Raw genomic sequence first — 16862 nt, 5'->3', positions numbered from 1 at the left:
CAAATCCACCCTTTGGAATTGAGGCACTGTTCTGTCTCTTAACAAATGTGCTACTTCATTTTTGAAAAAAAAAAAGAGAAGCTCCTTTTTTTCTGAAGGAATTTATGAGCACAGCTGGCATGCAGGAAAAGGAACGTGCTACAGGAGCAAAGCCATGGTGTGGGTTTAGTCTCTTTGAAAAAGCATCTCAACTTTTCTATATCAGTGTTTGCCTTGAATTTAGTGGCGCTTTATACTGCTAAAGACATAAACCTGACTATACGAACCTCACACCAAGTCTTGATAAAAAAAGTGGGATACTAATGCTTCCTGACCCTTTGCACACAGGACTTCGAAATGCAAGAAGCAGTGGTGCTCGGTAACTATCTGCACTTGTAACACATGATGAAATGTGCCCTCACACACGGTAGCAGGCAATCAAATTTACACTGCTTATCCAGTCCCTGATAGTCTGGGGACTGATGAAGTCTTTCATATTTCCACAGCCAGGCACTGAGAGCAGCACAGCTGTCTCTGCACACCTCGCAGCGCTCAAACCAGTTTGCTTTATTATGAAGTTTACTATGATATTAAAAAGAAACTGAGCACAAGGCATTTTGTCTCAGGCCTCACACGTCATGCTTGCTGCTCTATGCTGAGCAACACAATGATCGTTTCGTGTAATAAAACTATGCCAAAAACTCAACTTAGGGTGATGAGCAGAGACCACTTCAGAGAAATAACAGGCTTTTCAGACCATACTATTTCCAAAGTAAGACACGGAAACATTAAAAATTTATCCTTGTCTGATGCAATTTTCCTTTCCACTTCTTCTAGCTTCTTCTGCTTCCAGACGAACTCAGTGCCTCTGAGCAGTGCCAGGAAGAGGCTGCTTTCACTTCCCAGCACTGTCAATAATTTATCCACAGAGAGATCTCAGACATCCTCTCCCTCAACAAACACCTCAAGGGTCAGAACTCAGAGAAAAAGAGGTAGTTCAGGGACAGGTCCTGCCCTATTTAATTGAAGCACTTGGTGATGTCACAGACCAGTGTCAGATTGAGGTGCACACACAAGCCAGCCACAGCACAGCCTGCACGTGCAGCACCAGATGCTGGAGGGATCCCTACTGCATCTACGTGCCTATTTTCTGCTAATGAGTTTCCATTCTGATACATGCTTGGTTAAAGCATTTTAATCTTCCTACTCCCAAATTGCTCTTCCTACTGATGATGGACCTAGTAAAAACATGCCTTTTACAGCACAGCTATTTCAGGGCATATTTAAGAGAAATGTAACTCTATCAGAGCTGTGCATTAACTCAGAGTGAAGTGAGTATATATACACACTGCCAAACAAATGAAAAAGAAAAAAAATATCTCTTTTCTTAGTTACTCAGATACAAAGATAAGGTAAAAGCAAAAACTACTATCTCACCTCATACACAAAGCCCAGCACTGGAAGCACTGGAAAAATGCAAGCACCCCAAACATTTGGCTCATGTGCTTTGACCTTTCTTGGTGAGGTAAGTCTAGAATGAAGTTGTAGGTTCTGATCCACGATGAATTATTTGCTACCAGCTGAGACTGAATATGCTGTAGTTGCCAATCTTAATAATCTCTTTCTAAAGCACAGGTTCTTGCATGTAAGATACTGAAGCTAAACAAAATTCACTGTGAAGACTTTTAATTACTGCTATTTGTTTAATTAGGAGTTATTTTAAAAGTAGTTATTTGTTGCAGTTATATTAATGCAGTTACTCACATTCTTACCAATTTTTAGCTATTGATTCCTAATCCCAGTTAAAAAATCCCCTTCTGTGGAAAAAAACATCTCAAAGGCTGTAGCGTGGGTGTTGTTGGTAATCTAAAAGGCCAGCACTCACTGAGCACTCCCAAAAAGCAGCCCATGAGAGCAGATGCCCATTAGCTATTCCATCTGGTGCCCAACTCCAGCGGACGAGCTTCCTGGGAGCGACTGAATGAGCGTTCTCATTGAGCAGCTAAACTTAGCACATGCTGCCCTATCGTTCTGGTGACAATACGTTAGTCATGATCAATCCTTGCAGAGAAAGTGCTGTACTCAGAACTGGGGAGCTCTGACCAGAGCTACAGCCTTCTGGTTACAAAATCTGTCCAAAATACAATTCCACTCAGCTTTCAAAAGTATACAGAATTAGTGGTAACGCAGGAGAAAGCACAATAAAGTCAAGAACAAAGACATCTATAAATATTCAGTATATCACAGAAACTTCTCTGTGCATTTAAAAACCACGACTGTCGTTTTCATGTACACTTGTCAAAAGTGCAATTCAACACACACACACACAAAACAACAGAAAAAAGTGAAGTTGGTGACATCCCTCAGTATCTTTTGGACAAGCTGGCAAAGATAAGAACACAGTGCACGAAAGAACAACAGCTGCTGGCTGGTCAGAGGGGAGGGAAAGTGAAAGCAGAAGCTGGGACAAAGAGAAGCAAAGGGAAGTGCATGCTCACTTCCTCGACTGAAACACAGAAAACACAGCAGTCATTCGATGTTTTTCTTCCATTTTCCTGCTTTACCATTCTGAATGTTTGCCCTGTGGGAAAATCTGAAAAAAGGCCAATGCTTGAATGTTTGTTTTATTTCTTCAGTTGATGAATGCACAGAATTTGTAACGGTCATTGCTTTCAAATATAAAATTAAGACTGCACACGCTTGCAAGCCATGCATTCAATTTTGCCATTACAGTATGTTAACAATAGCTCAATATTAAAGCAAGCAGCAATGTGAGCTTATTACATCAAGTGGGCTCAAGAAAAATGAATCTTGGTCTGAGTAGTTATGCAGTTAACAATTTTGGAGCAGTAATCTGTAGCAAATGACCAGGAAAATCACCAAAATTGTCTTGTTTGATTGTAAACTACAAAATCTGAAACAATCAAAATCATAATGGTTCTGCTCGACGTGCACAGCTCCAACATATCCTCTCAAATTCACTATTAGCACGAAACATCTCTTGAGAGCCCAAATCATAGCAGATGACCGCTGTATAGGCAAGGTGTTTGCTTTCTGGAAACACAAGTGAAGAACATGAGATAAGAGGAAAAAAAGAAGCCTAACTTGCAGCTTTGTAACTGTACACTACAGTTTGTATCTTCCAGAGAATACAGCATTCCTAGAGTAACCTGGGGATAAAAGTGTATCAGTATTATAAAATTAATGGAAAACATCTTGAGGAGGACACATACAGAAACTTCCTGAGATTCAGTAATACTAACCCATAAAATAAGAACATTTGTATTCTGCACTGCAGAACAAAGACTGCAGTCTCCTCCACCTCTCTTACCAACAAATCCAACCCTACCTACAGCTGCTGCTGTCAGGACAGTGCCACAATGGTGGTTACTCATCCAGATGCTGCACAAAAGCAAAACACCTTAATAAAAAGCAACTGGTCTCACTTATGCCTCATCACAGTCCTGCCATGAAGACAATCAATAAAAGAGCAGTACACTCACAATGAGCAAAAGGCAAATACTTCACGCATATTACACTGCCAACCTTTGGAATGCCTTGTTGTAGTTTGGAGAGATGGCACATTGAGGATAAGATAACAACTATTACCTAATAACATAGAAACTCCTGCTATTTAAACACGTGGTTAGTATGCAGGCTCTGGACGCTGAGGCAGGAGAGGAGCTTTATGTCAGTGCTGTACAGAGAAATGATGGGGAGAAGGGCTACCTGAACAATTTTGATGTAAAGAACTCCCATTGATGAAAGCTGAGCCTCGGTGCTTCTTCAAGCATATTTAAGTGACCAACTCAGCTGAAAACTGTTCAACTGCAGCCGAACTTTCTCCAGGAGGTAAGCACCCAAATCCTCTCAGAATGTACATCTTTAGTTAACACTTCTATTGAGCCACAGTCAGACCCAAGAGTGTTATAAGTTTCTATTTCTCAGGTCTGTGCTTGAATCACTGGGACAAACTTCTTAAATGAACTAAAAAAGCACTCCTTCTTTTGTGATTCCACCTTTCATGGCTCGTGCAGTGCTAGATATTTGTCACAATCCTGGAAACACACAGCATTTACTACTGGGAGCTCTGTCACAGTGGTGTTAGCAGAATGAGGCAACCCTCAAAGGGACAACACCTTTGAGCAAGGCCACATAGAATGTTTATTCACAGCGGTCACCTGCAAAGTGGTGTTCACCAACCTGCTCCTGTCTTTGTCTAATTTAAGGGTCTGTTCCATATTAAGTCTTTTCCCATTTAAGTAACTGATCTTTCCAAGTATTATATAAATCTGATATAAATACAGTTCTTGTCCTTTTGTGCAGAATCAGTAATTCTTCTAGGAACACCTCTTATGAGTTACTTGAATTGGTAAGCTTGATCCTCCACTCCTGCACCACTTATTCTTCTGTGCTTATACAAAACATGGCACAGCTCACCCTAACCAGATTTCTTTAGTTAGGCAGTTGCACATTTCTGTTTATCTTCCAAGGAAGGCACTTTTTACTGAAGATATTCACCTGCGACCGTACCAGGTTTCCAAATAAATACTTCCATCATTACGTTTATTCCCAGTCGCAACTGCAACAGAGCAAACTAGGAAGCAGACCCTATTAATACACACTTAATTGACACATGCTTAATTTTAACACCTGAACAGTCCTGCCCAAGGCTGCAGGACTACAGGCACGCATACAGCTAACTCAAAGTACTTGCAGCACGGAGGAACGCATTCACACACACAGAGGTTGCACCTGCCATGGGATGTGATTTACCACGTAGGCTTTTCTGTTTTCAACCATCCCGAACTTTTCTTCATCATCTCCACCAGCGTCTGACTGTCAGGTTTAACACCCAGCCGACAACTCCTCCCTCCACGCTCAGCTCCCTAGGTGCCCCGGCTCACCCCAAACCCACGGCCAGCAGCCATAGGGCACAGCGCCCGGCCCCAGCTGCCCGCAGAACCGGACCGGAGCGCAGGAAGCAGAGTAGCGCTCCGGATAACAGCAGCAACGCGGCCTGCAGCCACGGCAGCAGCAGCGACAGGCCCCGCCGCTCTGCTCCCCTCCGTGCAGCCATGCTACAGATGTTTTGGTCGCCACGACGAAATGGAATTAAGCACACACGACCGCCGACCGCCCCAGCTCGCGTTCTCTATCCCCATGTAATTAAAACAAGACACCAGTAACGAGAAGGTGCTTGGCGGACGCGCCTACATCACACAAAAGCCCCGCGGACGGCTAGCTGAGGCTCGCAGGCCGCAACAAAAAGCTCCGGAGAAGTTCCCCGAATTCTCCTCCTTCTCGATTCCCTACACAGAAACGCCCCGGCGGCACTCCGTCCCCCGCTCAGCAGCTCACAGCGCCGCCGGGCCGCAGCACTCAGCCCGGGGCGCTCCGTGTCGCCCGCAGCCCGGTCCCGCGCCAGGCCGCCCGCTGCGGCCTCCGTTTCCCCGCTCCTCGCTCCGGCGCAGCGCGGCCCGCCGGCGGCTAGGCCCGGCCCAGATCCCCGGCGTCGCGTAGCGAGGCCCGCCGGCGGCCTTACCGCCTCCACGGCGTGCTGCAGGATGGAGGTGAACTTGGAGAACATCCTGTCCCGCGACTGCAGCAGCCGCTGCCGGGAGGACCGCGAAAGCTCCTCGATCCGCCGCCGCCGCTCCAGGGTGAGGGCCGCATGCGGGGTCCCGGCCGCGGGGATCGGGAGGGCGGACGGACGGCCGCCGGCTCTGCCTCTCGCTCGGCGGCGGACGCGGTGGCGCTGACGCCGCCGGGCTGCGGCTGCCGAGGCTCCTCGTGCCCGCCCCGGCGCGGCCTGCAGGGGCCGCCACCTCCGACTCGCGGCCCCTGCTCCGCCCCGCTCTGCCCTGCCCGCCGGCCTCGGCGCTACCGCTGCCCGGTTGGGATTGCCGTGCGGTTGGGCCGCCTCGGGGCCTGCCGGGGTTGGACTCTCCTCTCACTGTCCACCTGGTGTGTGGCAAATGTTTCTGGGTCTGTGCCCCTCGCCACAGGGAGCGGCCTGGCTAGCCGTCCCAGCTGCGTTTCAGTGTTCCTTGGGTGGGTCGGAGTGTGAAGCTGATGTCTCCGTGCAGCAGTGCTATCTTCAGGATGACAGGATGGGTTGGGCAGAGGCCTGGGTCTCTGCGATCTGGGGAATTGCCATGTACATAATGTGAGAGAGCTCATGGCAGTGCATCTCACCTGTTGCACTGCTCTTTTTTTTCCCCAGAAGATGGATAGTATGCGTCTTCCTCCCTTTGAAGAAGACCAGGTGGGCTTTACTTCACCTCCAAGCCAGATACCTCACAGAAAAAGCTCACCCTCCCCATTGTTTCATGCTGTGGGAAATGCAGAGATAAGGGAGCTGGACAGAGGTTACAGGGGCAGCAGGTGGGCAGTGCCATGTTGGGTGGCACTTGGTTGGATGTTAGGAAAAATTTCTTCTCATGAAGAGTGGTGAGGCATTGAAACAGGCCAGACTGCGTAGGAAGGTGGGGCAGTCGCCATAACTGGAGATTTTCAAGAAATGTAGAGTTGTGGCACTGAGTGATGGCATTTAGTGGGCACTGTGGTGATGAGTTGATGATTGGACTTGTTGATCTTAGTGTTTCTTTCCAGCCTTAATGATTCCTTGATTCTGGGTTTTAGGAACACCTGCTATTTATGGGGTGTTGTTTAGGCACTGAGCAAATGAAAGGAGGCAAACCAGACTGATCTGGCATTGTGTGAACAGAATGAAATGTTGGGAAAGTGACGTAGCTAGTACCTGTAATTCCAAACAGGGAAAAACTGTCTTATTAATTGTTGGAGACTGATGAGCATCAACTTTTTCATGTCTTAGGAGTAAGCACAGGGAGATGAATCAAAACTACCTCCCTGTGAAGAAAGGCTGAGGGAGTTGGGCTTGTTCAAGTTGGAGAAGAGAAGGCTCTGGAGAGATTTCATTGCAGCCTTGCAAAGGGAGATTGGCTTTCTACATGGTCTGGTAGTGGTAGGACAAGGGGGAGCGGCTTTAAAATAAAAATTTTCTGAAGTACACAGAAGTATTTCTCACTGCTGGGAATATTGGACAAATACTGGCAGACCAATGTTTCTGTACTAATGCAAATCATTGGGGAATTAATGGAAAAATTACTTCAGCAATATCAGTGTAGAAGAGCACAGCTGAGGTTACATTCTGTTTGGATACTAATTGTCATTGGAGGTGATTCAACTGGGGATGAATGAACAGGTTACCAATGCCATGTTGTATGCAAAAACTTCACCTTCTCATGCCTGATGTTGTTTCCACTCAAATAAATACAAGTGCAAATACTTATTTTAATATTCTCAGGAGTAGGGCTGTGCCGTTTTTGCTTTTAGGTGGCAGAAACATTGTGGTACTGTTTTATTTGAATGTCAGTAAAGACACAATTTGAAAGTGAGGCTGTTTTAATTGATGGAGCTTCTGGGAACTAACTTTTCTCTCTTTTGCAAATTAATGAAACTGTCAAGATTAAATCAATTTAAGTGGACTGAGGCAGTGAGATAATGTGCTAGTCTTTCTATCTGGAAATCTCTGTGCTATTTAGTTTGATGGCACCTGGCCAATCTCTAATGGGTATATTTGTCTGCATTACAAAAGAACTTTCTACAGTCTGGACTTTTTCTTCAGTGAGGTCCAGGACTTGGAGGATGGTAAAGTTTTCTACCCCAAGTGAAAATATGGTGGTAGAGCTTTGTAGAATTCCTGTTTGTACTCTGCACAGGAATTTACATTTATAATTGTATGGAAACTGTTGAGTCATGACCTGAACCACTGATTGAAGATCTGGGGAAAGGACATGGTCAGCCCTGGGAGCAGAGGTGAAGGCAATTCAGCTGTGTGACCAGAAGAGGTGAAGCCAGGCTACACGAATCTTAGATTTCATTTAAGAGCTGACTGCCACTGGGGAAGGATATCCTCCTGCTAATCTCTCCTTGGTGAAGCTTTCTCCTGTGAACCTAGAATCTTCTGGTATGGATGAGCAATCTTCTTCCCTTCTCTCATAGCATCTCTCTATTTTTCCAGTCCTTTTGTTATCACACCTTTGTTGTAATACCTTCCCCATCATATTGATCTGTCCAATTGCTACGGTAATAACCAGAGCGACATCTATGTTTTCAGTGACTACTTTGATGAAATGAAGAATGAAATGTGTGTGGTTCTGTATGACCTCTCCTTTTGGGGAAAAAGACATTTAAATCATCTCTGTACCCTTCTGATTCTGGGCTTTATGTATTGGATACCAAACAGCATACACTGTGATTAAAGTCCAGACTGTTTTTACTGAATTTAAAAAGTTTCTCGTATATTTCTGTTCCACACCTACACATCTGTTTTTTTTCTGTACAGACATTCATTTGGCCTCTGCTGGGCTATAAACTTCCTAGTCTTACTAATTTACCAGTCACATTTGCAGGTCTTTTTATGTCATCACTTGTTATGGGTGTCAAAGACAGAATATTAGAAAGGACGGGCAAATATTCATGCCCAGTGGAGTATTTCATATGTTTGTGGTTCAGTTACACTGTTTATGTGATACAGCTGTGATGCATGAAGGGCTGTAAAGGAGACCACAAGGAGTTTTGTCTGTTAAATGAGACATGTATGTGTTCCAGGCACACCATGTTTTCCTTGAAAAACCTTCTATTCCATTTCAACCTGATAATCTGACCTTTTCCCTATAAGTAATTACATATGGATGTTTTGCCATGTGGTGTCTGCTAGTAGTAGCATGTAATAAATTACTGAAACCAGATAAAATACTCTCAAATCGATGAGTTGGGGTTTAGCTAATTTCACTGAAACATGCAGGTTGACAAGACCACGAGTTTACTTGTTCTTGTGGAACTGGAAGCTGGAACGAAGAGATAAAGGGCAAAATTCTGGGTTTGCGCTGTATTGCAGATGTAATGACTGCATGAGTCCAAAATAAATATTCCAATAAAACTGGAATTTGCCCCAAAATACTGGAAAAGTAATGGAGTTGCACTATGCTGGCTCTCTCAGTCATTTCTCTGTCTACTTGCAGGAAGGAAAGTCAAGCAAGAAGAATCTATATGTGTTTTGGGGGAGAATTTAGGTGCTTAGTCTTGACCCTGCTAAGAGATTTCTTAGTAGTTTTTAAATCAGCTCTGACTACGTTTGTTTTCTAATGCATAATAAGATTTCATTGTTACTTATATCTTTGGATTTAGGGCTATAATCTGTTAATCTCTGAAATGTCATGAAGATAATCTCTTTAATCATATGCAAAATGCTGATCTCAATAGTCAATATAAGCTATGCAAAACAGTTCAAGCACTGTGCTACTGTGCAAGTTTAGTAGCTTTCAACAGATCCTTCTTTTACATCAGTCTGTTATTAAGGGTACACTTTGACTGAATTATCCATTCCAATGTATTTGTCCCAAGGTAGAACTGAAATCATTTATGGAGTTTGATATCAAATGTTGGCAACGTAAAATATTTTAATTTTGAAGCAACTAAAATATTTGTTAAGTAAGATACTTGGTAGTGGATTCATAATTAATTTTAAATTATTACTGATAGCACAGTTACCTAGAAAGACAAAAAATATTTGTGTCACAAAATTCACCATATATGAAGTTACATGACAAAAGTCCTGCAGTGCTCACCAATATTTGGTGACAGGCAGAGAAAGGGCTGTGTTTTTGTCTTGGGTGTTGGTAGGAAGCTGTTCCCAAGAGCAGGGGGCACGGCTGACCTGGTTTCATCTGCATTGCATGCTTGTGTTAAATACAACAACAACAACAACAACAGCAAGAATCAGAGAGAATCTTTTAACATCCTTCTTGGAGGAAGATAAACAACCCTATATATCTCGTTTAGAATGAATTAATATTACGAAGTAATGTTAGTTCTGGGCTTAATTGGTTTTACTTGGCTTGTAAAAGCATTGGTTGTTGCACATGACAGCCCATCATCTTAGCTGTTCACATGTCCAGTTTGATTCTCAGATGATGTTTGAAGCTACCGAACGAGTCTGAGTTCTCAGACAGACTTATCCCTGCAGCCATCCCATCCCACATGATTTTTGCATCTTTGCAACAACTACAGTGAATTTAGGGAGAGGCTTGAGTTAAAAGACACGTAGTTTCTTCTCGGGAACTCCAGCTGAGTTCTTGCAAGAGTTCCTGAGTAACTCACAGGAATGACCATCACCACTGGTACGTCACAGTACATCCCCACTGCTTTACTTTATTTGTAGGTGAAGATGGATGGAGTCACCTGAACGCTTTCAGATAGAATTGTATGCTCAAAATCTATACTGTGAGCCAAACTGCTTCCAGAAATGGCACGTACGTCTTGATCCTTTGTAATCTGTTCTGAGTTATTAGCCCTGTAGGAATGAGCATCTGCACTTGGCCTTGAGGGAACTGAGCTGGAGGCACCACTCACAGAAAGCAAAGAGAATGAAGTCTATAGCAGACCCAATGCCACTCAGAAATGTTTTGGTTGCTCATCACTATTCCTCTGCCTCAGGCTCTTTAGGACTGGTTTGACACTGCGTCCTCACGTAGTGAAATGCTGAAGTAAGCAGACGTGCGTCTGTAATATGACTGATATAAAGGAACCTGTTTCTGATTAGATCCTTGAGCAGTGCTGGAGTGCTTGGTTCCTGCCTGGCAGCTCATGTATCAAAACAAGTATCTCCATCCATTTAGTTTCTCGGGCTCTGTATTTGGGAGCTGTTATTTGGGTCCCCTGGGATTTTCCAGGTGCTGTCACACTGAGCTGAAATTCATACCCGGAGCACTTACCTGCTGCAATCAGACATGTGCAGCCTGCATTTCCTTCTGCCTCTCCAGCAGTAACAGCCGGCAACAGAAAGCCAGTCGCTGTACTGCTGGTGCAGCACACAAATACTGTGTTCAGACAGAAATCTCAGCATAATTCCATTTCTTTGAGCTGTTGCAGAACAATTCCTCCCGCTGCTAGATCACTGCCTGCAGAGGGCAGCATGATCCAGTGTTTTACTCCAGTGTTCAAGTGGAGAATTCACTCATCTGCTCACATCTCTGTCCATCAGCGTCGCTTGGCATGGAATAAACAACTGAATATTGTGGAGAATCTGCGTCAACCCTAACCACAAAAAGTGGGCAAAGAAAAAAACCCACCACCACCACCAACAGAAAAACAGTCTTGCTTGACTAAGTTAAACCTTGTTTATTTGTTTAAAAATATTGAAAGAATAAAATGACATGAGAAAACTCAGCTAGACTGAGATGTATCTCATGTGTAAAACAAATTTGTTTATTGGCAATGGATAAGAGAAATAAAATATCCAGAATACATGCACCTGAATATACTGGACAAGACTAGCAGAAGAGAATTGTTTTTATTTTATTCCAGATTTCTTCAGGAGGATTCTGAAATTTGTTTAAGCCGTTGTTAACGTGAATATGAGGTTGTGCCTTTTGTGCCTTTGGCTGACTGCCTTTGTGTTCTTTCCCAGGCATGTCCTGAGTTTCTGTGAAACAGCCACCACAATTTTAATGAGATTTTGTCAGAAAATGCGTCCAGATGCAGGTGTGTGCTTTAACTGCAGAAATGATTGGTGCTAGGATTGAGGCTGTGGCATAACAAGGGATAAGGCATTCAGTTCCTGAAGAAGAGCCAGTACTTTGTGTCTCTCAAATCAAATTGCATCCAACAGCTGCTTAAGAAATGATCTTGATATGTGCTGAAGGGAGTCCTGTCCTCTTCTATACTTCTCAGCCAGAGAGCCCTTTGATATGGTGATCAGAGTAGAAAATAAATACAAAGAAAATAGCATTTTTGGAATGAAGAGAGCGTGAGCAATGTCTGGATTCCAGGGGTACAGGAAGAAACCTGAGCATCCCTCATGGACAAATGTCAAGTAATCACCAATATGCTTTAACACTGATGAAGATAATTAAATTCTTTGGGCCCAGACTTCTACTGCATAAGCCTGGCAGTGCACAGCACAACGTATACACTTCTCAGAGTGTGGCTCACTGACATCACAGCTATCAATCACTGAATTTTTTCTGATTATTCCTACAACTTTTTCCAAGTATCAGAGTGCTGAGAGATTTTAATTCTGGTTTCTTCATAATATTCTTTGATATCCTTGCAGTTATTCGTGAACACTGTGCACTTTGGCCATGACAATTGGTCACAATTTACATTGATGTAAAGATGGTCTGTGTAAAAACACTTCCACGTTTAATCAACTCTGATTGCATAATTACATTATGTTCGACACAGCAAAGTATCTGGGGTAAAGGGCAAAGCAGGACACACGCTGAGATAACACTTTTTCTTGACACGCATTTTAAACCTCTTATTTATAGTTGACAACAAAGGCAGTTTATCTTCTGAGGACATACACTGAATACCAGATTAGAAGAAAAAAAAATGATTTACATGTCAAGGTCACAGCTGTTACTCACAGTGCATCCTTGATATGTGATCCTGTGAGAACCTGATAAAACCCAAATAAGTTTCTGACTCAGCGCTTTGGTGGGACCTTCCCAGTAAGGATGCACATATAGGGGTGGTACTGAAGTTCATCTGCAGTAAATACTAGCCAACTCATAGCTGATCTTTCCAAACCTCATTCTTAGAAATGAATTTGCCATTTTGGCCCTAATGCCTTAAGTTCCCAAAGGTAATTTAGCTTTTTTGTCTAAATCCAGTTTACTTAATGGATCGAAGAACAGAATCCATGTAGAGGCTAAGTGACAGCAAGGTGTGTTGCACAGAGAACACAGTCCAGTATTTAGAGTACTTCTCTGGAAAGATGCACATTCTGTTCTTTACTCTTACATAATTTTCTCTGTGACCTTAGACAACACACTTAGCTCTTCAAGGGCATGTAAGCATCTGAAAATACCAATGGGGAATTTGAAAGCATCTATTGGTTGGTAAAGTACTAAAATCTGTTTAGGCATTTCTAAAAAATCCCAAGGTGCCTGGCTGCATGTCTCGAAGCTCGGAAAGATTTCAAAAGCATTAATGTTAGTGTTGTTGGCTTTTGTTTTTTTTTTCACTGTCTAACTTGAGTTAGAAGCTGAAGTTGCCTGTAGACTCAGTGGGAAAATGTAGGAGTAGAATCCTGCTTTTCGGTTGACTAATTCAGAAGCCTCAGGTAAATGCCTGCAATAAAACAATGTCGATCACTGCTTCTTAATGGACTTCTAAAGTAAGCAGGAGGTGGCTCATGCAACTGAACAGCTCAACAGCTTGCTGCTCAAAAGGATCAGCTCTCTTCCCTCTCTAATGGTCCTGTTCTTCCTCCTTCCTTGCTGGCTGTGCAGTTCTGCACTCACCATCTGCCAGTTAGTGTTTATCTAAGCCTTAGGTGCTTTTTGTGGTTGGTTTTTTTTTTTATCCTTCTGTATCCTTATCTGGCAGAACACTAACTAGCACAAGAAAGTGAGCTGGTTAATGAACTAAGGTGGTTCCTTAAGGAGCAGACCAGTGCTGGTGCAGTGAGGGAGTGGGAGCACATGAGCTGGAGTGAGCAGGGGAAATGGCAGTGCATGGAGGTGACTGCACCTCGATTGGCTTGTCCAGCTTGTTTGACTCAGCATCTTTTATCTAAGTATTTGAGGTCTTCATCTGTAAAACGGTAATAATGGTGTCTGCCTTGCTCTTTGTACCGCCCTCTGCTTTCTCTACAGCTCCCTCCCACCTTCCCTTAATACTGGCATAACAGGAGACAGCAGTCACAGAAGCTGATTCAGCTGCACACATGCAGATTGCATGGCTGGTACTTGCAGCTAATGAAGACATAGCCTCCAGAACTGGTAACTGCTGAGTTCCCACTGCAGCTTTTCTTAATTTTAGTCTCTCTTTGTAAGTGCTAATTGCTACAAAACTTGTATGGATGTAGAACTGCTCCTGAATTCCACTTTCTAATCAGTTTTAATTGAAATTCTTAATACCCAAATCTGAAAGTGCTTGAAGGGGATTTGCAGGACAGACAGAAAAGAAATAAAATTTCATCCTCGGTTCCTTAGGAAACCAAACTAAAAAGCTAATTTTAATAAATGGGTTCTGTATCTGATGTTGATCTCTCTGATCAACGTGTCTGTTAACTTCTCAGCTTTGGAAACTTGACACAGTAACTGGAATGGATTCTTTGTGTTCTATAGAAAACCAAGTCACAAATACCTTTCCCCTTCCTCCTTCCTAGCAGTATAAAGAAAGGAAATTCTTCATTACAAAGCTAATTTCTGCATGTTCCTGAGCTTTTCTTGTAAACCATCTACTAAGTATCCCACTGGAGAACCCCTGATAATGCTACTCAGAGACTCACTGAAGGAAGTGCATAGGAAATTACTCCATTAAAAATACAAAATGCTGTCATGTGACATTGAACGAGGAGAACCTTGGCTCTTTTGGTACAAGTAAGAAAACCTGAGTGTTTGCAAGTAGAAAACATTACTCATTTCAGAAAAGAAGATGAAAGGGAACCTTTTTTGAATGGACGTCAGGTTATCAACTAAAGATAATGCTACAGGAGCTGGAAAGGATTCGGAAAACATTGGGCAAGAGAACAGAATGACAGAACGAGTATGGTTGAACCAAGGTGTAGGAAACACTGCGGTAATCCGTGGCAGATAGAGCTGCATGTGACTAAAAGTCACTGGTGCAGATGAGCACGAAGGCAGTATCAGAGAGGCAGATGTAGTGATCCATTTTTTGTGCATACATCCCGTGATGAGGAGGGATGGGTGTTACCCATTCTTCCACTGCTCTCATGCTTTTTTACACACAGGTGCTGCCAGCCTGTCGGCATGGTGGGGAAAGTGAGCAGCACTTTGGAAGTGCAGTGGGGAAATGTACAGTATGGCTGTTATTGGCATCCATCTCTGCTCCGTGGGCGCAGATGCAAGCTTTGCCACCTCTTGGATAACAAGATTTTGGTAGCTTTTTTTTTTTTGACAGAAAGATAGTGTGGGCTTCTTGCTGGTATGAAGATGCATTGTGCACAGTGCAGCAGGGAGGAGGAGAGCGGCTCAGTGTCTCCTGCCATGCAGTGTAGGTCCTGACTGAGCACCACACTTTGTGCTTTCTCTTGGTTTCTAGTTGGCCATTCCAAAATTGGTGTGTCTGCTCTAATGCTTGAATTTGAGTGTACCGATGTGGCCTTCTCACCTGTAATTCCTGTTGAACCAGCTTGTTTGTTTGCTTACCCCACGCCACCACCCGATGAACTGGTGGCATGGAGGTTGGTTTCCTTCAAGTGCGGTTGGGAGCGCTGGTGCTGACGGCGAGGCTGTGCCGGGGAGGTGCACGCTGGGCGCTGCCGGCTGCAGGTTGGCTGTATTGAGGCACTGCAGGAAGAGGAGCGCTCTTTGCTGCATCGTAATGACAAGGCTGTTGCAGAGAAGCTTGCTATCGTTCGTATGTTTATATACTATTTACAGACAGATGTGTAAACACATCCTATTTATTTACATGCAAGCGTGTAAATAGATACTATTAACTTACAGCCCGTTTACACGCAGTTCCCGTGCTGTTCAGTGGGCGAATTCCCAGCTGAGCCCCTGCTCCTATCGCCTCGTTTGTACCTCCTGGCAGCGGCAGGCTTTTCAGAAGCAGCGGCGCGAGGAGCTCCGGCCGCGCTCCGTCTCCGTCGCTCCCGCAGCCGGTGCGCGCCCCGCCCGCCCGGCAAGCCGCGGCTCCCGTGCCCCCAGCGCGGTCCCGCCCCGCCGCAGCTGCCGCCGCTCGCGGCCCCGCACCGCGCCGAAGCGACGCCCCCGGCGCCGCCCCGCACCGCGGCGGTCAGGCAGGGAGGGAACGAGCGAGCGAGGCGGCCCCGCCCGGCCCAGCGCTTCGGCGCCCCCGCATAGACCGCCGCGGCGCGGAGGGCGCAGGGCGGTGCGGGCCGCCCGAACCATGTCCGCCAGAGGTGGGTGCGCGGGGTTGACCTTGCCGCCGCGCCGAGGCCTCGGGGAGCGGGGCGAGGAGGGAGGGCTGCGAGCTGAGGGCTGGGCCCCGCCGCACCTGTGCGGGGAGGACGGGGAGCGTGGGGCGGTCGGGGCGCGGCGGTTCTGCGCTGTCGGGGCGCTGGGCAGCGCGGCTCCCGTGTCACCCGTAGAACGGCACCGGGTTGGGGCGTGGCGGCTCGCCCCGCTGTTGCCGCGTCCTCCTGGAGATGAACGGTGTGAAGTTGTGTGCGGATCGGGTGTCGTTGTAATAACGGCCTCAGCTCGGGTGGCCTTTGTGGCTTCCGCGCGTGTGTTTCGGCTGTGTGTGCGGTGGGAACGGCTGCAGAGCCTCCGTGGTCCCAAACTTGAGGTTGAGCAGAGGCTGCTCCTTTTCAGGTTTAATTATGGTTTATGGCAATTAAAGAACCGGAGGTGTAAAGTTAAACATAACAAAAAAGATATATATGTAAGCATTGGTGTTTTTTTTCCTGGAAAAAAAAAAATCACAAAAATGACAATTCAAACCACTCCTCAGTTATCTCTGCATTGAAAAAAGACTGTGAACAATACATATTGCAAACGAACAAGTTCCTGGATACAGGGATACGCCCTGCTTGTCCGCCCCGTATTTCTCTGCGTCCTGATGTACTCAGCACTGCTCACATGGATCTTCTCTTCCATTTGCTTGGATCGCTCTTGGTGGCCAAACGAGCTCCCTGCACATGGAAGGCACTGTGTGGCTGCTGCAAGGCTGTCAGCACTTTGTGGCTGGAAGGACCATCGTCCTACAGCATCACACCCATTTTGGGTATAAATAATAAATGGTGTTAGGTCGCTGTAATTCTTTATGGCACAGTAGGTTTCTTGTTCTAGGAAGAAATGGACTGCATTGGTCTCCAAAGAGTCCATTTCTAGAAGAGTGCTAATTATACGAGC

The 16862-nt window shown here is 45.1% G+C and overlaps 2 protein-coding genes and 1 long non-coding RNA gene across 4 annotated transcripts in view; 1 reads left to right on the top strand and 2 right to left on the bottom strand.

The window, feature by feature from the left end:
• FHIP2A (FHF complex subunit HOOK interacting protein 2A) overlaps window positions 1-5657 on the bottom strand; it is a 33000-nt gene extending 27343 nt beyond the window's left edge. Inside the window, exon 1 of one of the 2 annotated variants that reach the window (XM_042863803.1) lies at window positions 5525-5657. In XM_042863803.1, the coding sequence (XP_042719737.1) occupies window positions 5525-5569 (45 nt within the window). In that variant the 5' untranslated portion in view covers window positions 5570-5657. The remainder of the gene's footprint in view (window positions 1-5524) is intronic. The other variant, XM_042863804.1, reaches the window with a different exon arrangement.
• Window positions 5658-9447: 3790 nt separating this feature from the next.
• Window positions 9448-15639, bottom strand: LOC122175914. The gene is made up of 2 exons (XR_006177568.1): window positions 15487-15639; window positions 9448-15329 (listed from the first exon to the last, which is right to left on the bottom strand). It is a non-coding gene; the product is annotated as an uncharacterized LOC122175914 (long non-coding RNA).
• Window positions 15640-15838: 199 nt separating this feature from the next.
• The window catches only part of ABLIM1 (actin binding LIM protein 1), a 169258-nt gene continuing 168234 nt past the window's right edge, over window positions 15839-16862 (top strand). The window contains exon 1 of the mRNA XM_042863831.1: window positions 15839-15907. Coding sequence (XP_042719765.1) covers window positions 15895-15907 — 13 coding nt within the window. The 5' untranslated portion in view covers window positions 15839-15894. The remainder of the gene's footprint in view (window positions 15908-16862) is intronic.

Source organism: Lagopus leucura, unplaced genomic scaffold, assembly GCF_019238085.1.
Source record: "Lagopus leucura isolate 7727_CA_CO unplaced genomic scaffold, USGS_WTPT01 Super-Scaffold_741, whole genome shotgun sequence".
Classification (NCBI taxonomy): domain Eukaryota; kingdom Metazoa; phylum Chordata; class Aves; order Galliformes; family Phasianidae; genus Lagopus; species Lagopus leucura.
Note: the sequence above shows the minus strand (reverse complement) of the source record. Positions and strands in the feature narration are given on the sequence as shown.